This window comes from Octopus bimaculoides, chromosome 21 (genome assembly GCF_001194135.2).
Source record: "Octopus bimaculoides isolate UCB-OBI-ISO-001 chromosome 21, ASM119413v2, whole genome shotgun sequence".
Classification (NCBI taxonomy): domain Eukaryota; kingdom Metazoa; phylum Mollusca; class Cephalopoda; order Octopoda; family Octopodidae; genus Octopus; species Octopus bimaculoides.
Window position 1 is genome coordinate 4159051 of NC_069001.1, and position 10504 is coordinate 4169554.

Below are 10504 nucleotides of genomic sequence, written 5' to 3' on the forward strand. Positions count from 1 at the left end.
TGATTCCCTGCAAGAGTATAGCAGAAGACACTCGGATAAGCAGCAACACAAGCACAGAGCAAAATATCCAAAGGACAAGAATTTCATAAATATATTCGTTAGCTTACAGTTAGTCATAAAGGGAAGTTTTATGTTTTACCAATTATGATGCCAGAGTAGAGAGAGGTACGGAAGACCTTACCGTAAGCCAAGTGTGCTGTGAGGCCTCCGGTGCCGTCAAACGATGACTTGGATCAACATGCAATAATTTTTTGACAAAGTCTTTGGCTGAAATTTCAAAAAAAAAAAAATATGTAAAGAAACAAAAACCCCATTTTAGCAGTTTATGATCTTTTTTGTTATCAGTACATGTATGCACACCACCACATCTACAAATGCATACATCACTCTTTGTCTCTGTCTGGTACTCTCTCTATCTATGTGTGTGTGTGTATATAAATATATATATGTATGTATGTATATATAAATATATAGATATATATATAAATATATAGATATAGATATAAATATATATATATATCCTTTTTTGAACTGTGTGACAAGGTTGGCTGGTACAACTCATTTTTGCCAGCTGAGGTGACTGGAACAACATGAAATAGAATGTCTTGCTCAAGGAGACAACACACAGCTCTTCATCAAACTTTGTGATTAGCAGCCAAATATCCTGACTACTAAGCCATGCCACTTCACACACATACACAGAGTTTTTTTCCTGGTTCACTTATGCTCCACTGTTTATGTACACCAACATTCAATATACAATCGAGAATACAGGCCTTGTTTCTTTCCAGCCTTCGCTGCTTCGCTTGTCCTCTGCATTCAAAAACCTATGCTTTGCTGTATTGCAACATCACACTTTGTAGACACACATCATCATTATCATCATACAACTTCCCCTTCCCCCTTTACTCAGAGCGGTGGGAGGGGGGGTAAGAGAGGGTGGGGAGGGAATCTTTGTTACCGCCACAGGTAATAGCTCCCTAATCTTTTCCCCCTCATCCTGTTCTTACTCTAGCAATTCTGTTTTTAGAATACATTCCTCCATTGCTATTTAGGTCACTTCAATAATCCATTCTATTACAGGCATAAGACCTGAAATTTTGTGGCGGAAGGCAGGCAGCGGCAATGGCAGCAGGGGTGGCAGTGGCAAGCCGGGGGGGCTAGTCGATTAGTTCAACTCCAGTGCTCAACTGGTCCTTATTTCCTAACCCTAACCCCATAACTTCACGGTTCGGCAAAAGAAACCGATGGAATAAGTACTAGGCTTACAAAGAATAAGTCCTGGGGTTGATTTGCTCGACTAAAGGCGGTGCTCCAGCATGGCCGCAGTCAAATGACTGAAACAAGTAAAAGAGATGATACTGTCTCTGTTCCAGATCCCCTAATACACTGATACACACAAATATATCACTGATTTACAATTGACCAGAAAAATCATGAGCAACAGATAATTACCAACCTTCACTGCTGATGCTGTCCCAGTCAGGTGAACTAAATACAATTTTCCCGATTTTTATTTTCTTTATCAATTCTTTCTCGTCATTGGCATAAAAGGGTGGATAACTGCAAAGTCTGTTGGAAGAGAAAAAAGTTTTTAAAAATATATAAATAAAGGACGAATATGAGTTGGGATTAACGAAGCTAGGCTGTGGTATCTTGTGTGTCTTTGTTGAGTGAAGACTAGATTTTGTGTTTGAGTTTAGATTTTAGCCAGGGTTGAAGTGCAGCTATAAAAGCAAAGAATCTTTAGAACTTACAACTGGTCATTTTATCAAGTGTAATGCAAATATAGCTGAGACACATTTTGAGTGTAGTTTGAGTGAGGACTGGATTTTGTGTTTGAGCCTGAGTTTAGATTTTGGTCAGAGGTGAAGTGCAGCTATAAAAGCAAGGAATCTTTACAACTTACAACTGATATGTTATGATACCCATGGCCCAGACATCGCACTGCTGACTGTAGTTTTTATTTTCGGCAATTTCTGGTGCTGCGTCAGAACAGGAATAATAAAATGTTATGTAAGGATGTCGAGTCATTGTGTTCTCAAATAAATAGCAATACAAAGGCTTTATCTAAACATGGGGATTATCCCAACCTTCGGTTCTACCCTCCATGAAGGCATCTGGCCAAGTGAGAAGGGTGTTGCACTCATAATCGCAAGACCATGATTTCAATTCCAAGACTGAGTCATGTGTTGTATTCTTGAGCAAACACTTCCTCTCACATTGTCCTGCAATCACTTCAACATCTAACGTGTAGTACACCATGGTGCCCCTGTTCGGTCAACAGCAAGATGATGGCAGAAATGAGCTAATGTACAGCACGGACATTTGATCATTACCATCATCATCATTTAATGTCCATTGTCCATGCTGGCATGGGTTGGATGATTTGACCATCCAACCCAGCTGGGGAGCTGCACCAGACTCCAGCCTGATTTGGTTTCTACAGCTGGATGTCCTTCCTAATGCCAACCACTAATGTATAGCACAGACATTTGATCATTACCATCATCATCATCATCATTTAATGTCCATTGTCCATGCTGGCATGGAGGAGGAGGAAATTGGGAGGGTTGGTTTGAAAAAGGAGGATGCCCAAAACCCTGGTAGGAAATATTACCTCGATTGGAAACAGGTGAGGGTTGGTGACAGGAAAGGCATCCAGGTATAGAAAAATCCACTTCAACAAATTCAATCTGACTCATGGAAGCTTGGAAAAGTAGATGTTAAAATAATGCTGATGGTGAGGATGACCGTAAAAAAACTCCAAAAAAGAGTAATTTGGTACAATTTGATAAAAAGAGTCCAGTGAACTTGCCCTGGAGAATAGAAAAATCCACTGTTTTGGACAGAGGCCTTCTTCAGGGAAAAGTTGACATCAGGGAAATGAATGAGACATGGCAGAGTTTTACGTTGGTCAAACATAAAAAAAAAAAACTGACTGCAATTGAAGAATGATTCTGCTTGATTGAGAGGGATGGATGGGTGGCTAAATAACAACACAAAAACAACAACAACTCACCCATGTAATTCAATGTGCCACAAAAGGAATTTAACATGTTTTCTGGACGAACCCCTTCTTTAACAACAGAGAGACCAAAATCAGTTACCTGTAGAACAAAATGAGACATATTGGGTCATCCCATAAATAATGCCTTTTTTTTTATACTTCTTTTATTTTTCAAAATTATTGTAAACAAAGTTCTTTTTTAATCTAAAATATACTCTCCTTCATTTTCTACAATGCTCTTCCATCTATCTGGTACACTTGCAAGACCCTTCTTCCAAAATTCACTTGTCTGTGATGAAAAATACTCTTTCAGTACTGTTCTGACCTCGTCTACAGAATTCATATTTTTTCCGTCCAAATGATTTTTGAAGACTGCAGAATAAATGATAATCAGATGGGACAATGTCTGGCAAATATGGTGTGTGGGGCATCGTTTCCCATTCAAACTGCTCCAGCTGTATGTGGCCGAGCATTATCCTGATGGAAGAATACCTTTCATCTTGAAACCAAAGATAGTCGTTTTTCTTTGAATGACTACTTGAATAACCAAATCCAAGCTTCTCTGCTTGTTCCTTAACAGTTACAATGGTATTTTGTTCCACCAGGGTTTGCAGGATGTCCTTGTCAAGCACTACAGGTCTTCCAGGATGAGGCTCATCTTCTAGGCTGTAGTTTCCAGCTCGGAATTTCTGGAACCACCATTGACACTGGTTTACGCTTATTGTCCAATCCCCATATACTGCATTAATATTCCTTGCACTTTCCATTGCGTTCTTGCCTTTATTGAACTCATAAAGCAAAATATGTTCCTTTGTTACTTCCATTATAGCTTGGAAAAAAAAAACCTAAAAATCGAACTGCACTCTTCAAAACTTGCACTAAGAATAAGTACAAGGTAAAATTACTACCTGCTTTTATAGGAAGCTGATGCAGGTAGTTTATCCCATCCCCTCATACAATTGAAAAAACGCATTATTTACGGGACGACCCAATACATACAAACATACATATATATTGGTTTCAGATTTTGGCACTAGGCCAGCAAGCCTGGGGTAGGAGACACGTTAATTACATTGACCTCAGTACTCAACTGGTACTTACTTTATTGACCCTGGAAGGATAAAATACAAAGTCAAAAAAAAGTTTATTTGTTTCTAGTCTTCCGTCTAAAAACATTCCTAGCTAAGAGAAAATATCACCTTAATTGGAAACAGGTGAGAGTTAACAACAGGAAAGGCATTTAACCATAAAAAATCTGCCTCAACAAATTCCTCCTAACCCATGCAAGCAAGGATAAGTGGACGTTAAATGATGATGATGATGATTTATCAAATCAAAGCCACGACCTTTTCTCCTTGTTGTTGTTGTTGCTATTAGTGCTTGTAACCAATAGCTACTGGTGTTTACATTCGTTAACTATTAGTGCTTACGTTCGTTAACTTTTAGTGCTTATGTTCATTAGCCTCTGGTGGTCATATGTGATATCTGTTGGTGGTTATGTCTGTTAGCTGTTAGTAATTATTGATCAATTGTCCATATTCTGAGATGAATTATTGCTATAACGACTTAAATTATTCAGATAATTAAATCGCGTCTTTTCTCGTGTTTTTGTCTCCTGCATGATATAACTATCAATTCAATAAGAAATGACCATTAAATATAATGTATATGTGCATATAAATATATATATATGATGAATAAATTTCACTCTGATTATATATGTTTGCCAGGGCTAAACAGACTTCTTCAACCAGCTGGTCATGCTACTTCAGGCTGATGACGAGCAAAGACTCAGAAACATGTCCCTGAATGCTGGCTAGGCTGGGTGGGGGAGCTTGTCTCCCCCTCGCAAACATAAGGACACAGTAATTGTGTCAAGGCCGACAGGAAGCGGTCCAGCTTCCTAGGGCTAAACAGCGGTAGTATATTCCCTTATTGGGATTGTCACATTGAGTTGACACTATAACAACTTTATATATATATATATATACACACACCCACACATGTATATATGCATATATATTTACATATTTACACACACACACATATATATATATATATGTGCACATATAGGGCTGTAGCAGAAGGCACTCACCCAAAGCGCCACACAGTGGGACTGAACCTGAAACCACACGGTTGCAAAGCCAGCTCCTTAATCACACACCCTTTTTATTTTATATTTATACGTGTGTGTGCGTGTGTCTTTGTACTGCCTCGTCTTCACATCACATGACAAATGTAAACAAGTGTCACCTTCATACAAGCAGTGTCGTTCATTTCTGGTTCATAGGGGAAATATCACTTTGCTTGGATTGGAAACAGGTGAGAGTTGGTGATAGGAAGTGCACAGGGCCGAAGGAAATCTGCTTAGATGGAATTCCGTCTGACCCATGCAAGCATGCGATAGAGGATGTTACATGATGATGATGATGATGATGGTATATATACATGTATGTGTGTCTGTGTGTGCACTGGATAGTCAAGTGATCAAATCACATTGTCACAGTGTATCAGACGATGAGACAAAAGATGTTGATGGTATTGATAATGGTGATGATGGTGGTGGCAGTGATAGTGGGGGGTGGTGGCAGTGATGATGGTAATGGTGGTGGTGGTGGTGGCAGTGATGGTGGTGGTAGTGATGGCCTGATAGTGGTAGTGGTGGTGATGATGGCGGTGATGGTGGCGGTGATGACAGTGGTGGTGATGGTGATGGTTGTGGTGGTGGTTAAATAATCAGAAAAATGGTAATTATTACAATTCTGTTATTCATTATGTATTATTACTTGTATCCATTACACATTAGCATAGGCTCATTAGCATACATTAATCTCATTTGCATCTAGTTTAGCTAACTTAGATGCAAATAAGATTAAAAGTTTATTTTGTCTCTATTTTAGTTGTCATTTTTTTTCCTTTCCTGAAACTTTGGTTTTCTCAGACGAGACAGAAATTAAATTCTTTTACTTTTGTAAAAAGAAGACAAAAAAAACAACAAATAACAATGGCAACATCAACAATAACAACAGAGATCTGGTGGATCAGGTCTGACCTAGGGCTAAAAAAAATAATAGTAAGAAGAATAACAGAGATCTGGTAGATCAGATCTGACCTAGGGCTAAAAAAATAATAGTAAGAAGAATAACAGAGATCTGGTAGATCAGATCTGACCTAGGGCTAAAAAAATAATAGTAAGAAAAATAAGAGATCTGGTGGATCAGGTCTGACCTAGGGCTAAAAAAATAATAAGAATAACAGAGATCTGGTAGATCAGGTCTGACCTAGGGCTAAAAAATCCCAGCAAGAGCGATAGTGATCTGGTGGAAAAGTCTGACCTAGGTCTAGATGACAACACTACTGCTGCTGCCACCTGTGATGTAGATGCTGCTGATGACAACAACAAACAATAATGACAACAATGATGATGACACTGACAACCCCCCCCCCCACACACACACACTTACCTTAATGAAGAAGTTTTTGTCTTCAATTTTTGGTTCTTTGCTTAGCAAAATGTTGGACAGTTTTAAATCTCGATGGACTACACCTGCAAATGGAAGAAAATGCTCAAGTGATTTCCACCAGAAACGCAAACGCTGATGGCGCAAGCAGTTATTCAGTTATTCGCTTATTGAGTTTTCTAGAAAACTCTGAAATATTCGTTGAAAAAGATTTTGTGAGTCTCCTGATGGAGCTTAATGAAGACACTGACAATATATGTGGATCTGTTTTTAATTTTGTTTGGAAGTGGGTTGGCATGGAGACTAGAATTAAATGAGTAGCATAGCATGGTGGGATGAACAGTTTAGATGATGTATAGAGTGGAAGAATAGGGAGAGGGGGCAAAGAGAGAACGAGAGAGAGAGAGAGGTGTACAGTGACAGAGATTGAAGTTAGAAGTACATAGGGATGATTGTAGTGAGTAGGGGACAAAAGTGGAGAGGGAGGCTGTTAATGGCAGATATGAGAATGATCTGGCAATGCTTTAACCTTTTAGCATTCAGATTACTCGGTCAAATGAAATGCTTGTTTACTTTCATTGTTTTCAATTAATCATCATTATCTTGTAGCTTTGAGATTTCGGTGTTGAGATTATTTATTTTTAGAATGACATTGTAGGGTAGGTGTGAGAGGCCAGATCTAGCCAGTTTGAACATGAAAAATGTAGAGTATTTGGGCTGGAAATGGCCATTTTAAACGCTAAAGGGTTAAAGAGGGTAGAACTTTAGGGTCTGCTGTATAAGCCTATATGTAGAGTAGAGTGAGAATGAGGGAGTTCAAGGGCTGCATATAGTGGCAAATACTTTAGCTATACTGTCCAATCATATGCAGCTGCTTTCTTCAATCATATATCCTGCTGACCACTATCATTCGTGTCTCTGTCACTCATATTTCTCACTCTGTAAAGATGCTGGCAACTGACCAATAAATGTGGGGCTGTGAGGTTCCTTTAGTTGTGATGAGGATATAATTACCTCTCTAATGCTGGTGCCATAAAAAAAAAAAGCACACCGAACTCTCTGTAAAGTGGGTGATGTTGAGGTTGGTGGTGGGGTTAATCCAACCTGAGAAATGAAACCAAAAGTGGAATGCAATCAACATGCGGTCCCATGGCCTTTCTAAGTGAGCAGTACCCCTTGAATATGTGCTGCCACTGATTGTAACAACCTGTCCAACCCATGCCGGCATGGAAAGCGGATGTAAAAAAACGTTTGATACGTAGATACATGCACACATCCATACATACAGACAGACACATATAACAGAAATACTGTAAACCTCATATCTATTCTGTTTGTGGATGGGTGGGGGACGGGTGAGTGGGTGAATGGTTAGAGAGGGTGGTTTTACCTTACAATGGAGTCTGGTTTACAGGTTCAACTCACCACATTTATGAAGATAGGATATTGCACTCACTAGAGAAGTCATGACGTTCTTGACAACAGCTTCATCAAACTTCACTGCAGCACTCAGTTGTTTGCCCAGTTCTCCGCCGCTACAGTATTCCATAATTAGAAAGACTTTCTGTAGAAACACAAGATTATATACACACACATAATTTATTTAAAAAATTTTATTCATATTTATACTTTTATTTTTAACTATCTTTCTACATACACACACACACACTGGTTGGCTTGCAAAATCTATACATTATGAATTTTCTGTTACTGCAGCTTGAAACCATCCTCTAAATGGCAGTTGAATAAAAGAGTCTTTACAAAATATATTATGGAAGCCCTCTATTGTATAAAGATCATAAGGGTTATTATTCATCTTATATGCTTTAGTTGTATGATGTATGCTCTATTTAAGATGATATGGTCTTAAGTAATCCTTTAATTACCAAATATATGTAGCCAAAGAAGTTTTGTTTGCATTTGCTGTTTTTAAGGGAATCCATGTGGTAATAAAATCTTGATTTAAATCGATTTGAGGTCATACCAACATAAGTGTTTATGTTGTCTTTAGTAGTAACCAGACATTGGTATACAATAGACTTATTCATGAAGTCAGAATTTAAAGAGCAGTTGTTAGGAATATAGTGGATGCACAGGTTGATGGTTTTGTTATGTATATTAATTTTCAAAGAGTTATAATGAGCAAAATTGCAGTTGGCATTTGGGGTAGTAGAGTATAAATATTTGACAGTAGCTTTTCACTAAATAGTTGGTGATATTTATGATTTAAGATGAAAAGTTTCTCAAGGAATTAAAAGGTTTGTCAGCCCACACCTGTTTCTAAGCAAGCTAATATTTCTCCAAGACCAGACATGTTTTCATAGAAGATTCGAAATAAAGGACACTGTTTGCAGGATGGTGACAAACACACATAACATGCTTCTTTCAGTTTCTATCTACCAAATCCCAAATCCACTCTTAAGGATTTGTTCAGTCTAAGGCTGTAGTACAAAACACTTGCCCATGTATATATATATATGTATATATATATATATAAAATTGTTACGCTAGATAATAATAGAGTCAATGAAATCTCTGCAAATTATTTTCTCGTGAATTATTTGCTCCATATTGAAATACACACACACATACATATATACATACATGCATACACACGTACATGCACACATACATACACACACACGTGATGGTAAGAATACCAAAATAAGATCAGACACACACACACACACACACACTCTCTCTCTTTCTCTCACATACACACACAGAAGTGTGTGAGTCAGTGTGTGCATGCATGTATAGATACGTATATATAAAGAATTACACCGGTAAGTATTATATACTTATATGGCTAATGTGAATTCTTAAGATCAACAATGATGTAGAAGCAGTGTGTTTTCTAAGCAAGTTATTCTGCTATTCTGCTATTCTGGTATTCTGGGAAGCCAATGATTAATGGAAGGAAGACGTTGAGTACAAACAGATGTAATGATGGCAAGATCAGATATTGCGATGATAATATCAACGGGAAACGTAATCTGGCTGAATAGAGGTTTGTGGAGCTTGAAGGGGTAACAAAACTGAAGATGTATGGTGAAGAAGCTTGCTTCCCAACCACATGGTTTTGGGTTCAATCCCACTGTGTGGAACATTGTGCAAGTGTCTTCCCCTTAAGCCCTGGGTTGATCCAAGTCTTGTGACTGGACTTGGTAGGGAAGTGGATTTGCTATTTGTGTGTAGGAGTGTGAGTGTGTGTGTGTGTGTGTGTGTGTGTGTGTGTGTGTTTTCTTGTCTTGACGTCGTGTGGTTGTTGATAATTAAATGTCATTCATTTGCAATATTCTGCGTAAACATGTTTGGCCATGGGGGAAATATCAACTTACTTGGAAACAGGCGAGGGTTGGAGACAGGAAATGCATCCAGCAGTAGGAAACCTACCTCAGTAAATACTGCTCGACTCATATTAGCATGGAAAAGTGGATGTCAAAATGATGATGATGATGATGATGATGATGATGATGATGGTAGCGGTGATAATGTTGATGGTGGTGATGGTGGTGATGGTGGTGATGGTGATGATGATGATGATGCTGATGCTGATGAAGATAGTGATAATGATGATGACAATGGTGATGATGATGATGATGACGATGAAGATGGTGATGATGATGAAGATGATGATAATGCTAATGATGAGGACGATAAGGATGACATAACTAAACTGTACAATGTGTCTTTCCACTTTTTTGTAACATGGCAGAGAATATATGAATGTGACTCCACAGAATATTTCTTTCTAATGGGGCGGAACGACCATGCAGAGCCAGCCTCTCTTCTCCATCAACATTCAATCTTTAATAAAACACGACATTAAAACTCGAAACAAACTTAACTTACATCATGCGTTTCGTAAACTTCTTTCAACATTATAATATTTTCGTGCCTCACTCTCTTTAATATTGCCACTTCCCTCTCAAACAAGTGTATCGGTGCATTGCCAGACTATAGAACAGAAAACAAAAAAAAAACAAAAATAGACACACAAAAATAAGAAATGAGTGTGTGTGTGTGTGTG

At 38.3% G+C, this 10504-nt stretch overlaps 1 protein-coding gene across 1 annotated transcript in view; it reads right to left on the reverse strand.

Annotated features, from left to right (window-relative positions):
- Positions 1 to 10504, reverse strand: part of LOC106872037 (serine/threonine-protein kinase 33) — a 224305-nt gene that overhangs the window by 174616 nt on the left and 39185 nt on the right. The window contains exons 3-9 of the mRNA XM_052975324.1: positions 10327 to 10431; positions 7897 to 8035; positions 6475 to 6557; positions 3023 to 3110; positions 1910 to 1985; positions 1460 to 1572; positions 181 to 267 (exon numbers count right to left, since the gene is read on the reverse strand). Of these exons, the coding sequence (XP_052831284.1) occupies positions 181 to 267; positions 1460 to 1572; positions 1910 to 1985; positions 3023 to 3110; positions 6475 to 6557; positions 7897 to 8035; positions 10327 to 10431 (691 nt within the window). The remainder of the gene's footprint in view (positions 1 to 180; positions 268 to 1459; positions 1573 to 1909; positions 1986 to 3022; positions 3111 to 6474; positions 6558 to 7896; positions 8036 to 10326; positions 10432 to 10504) is intronic.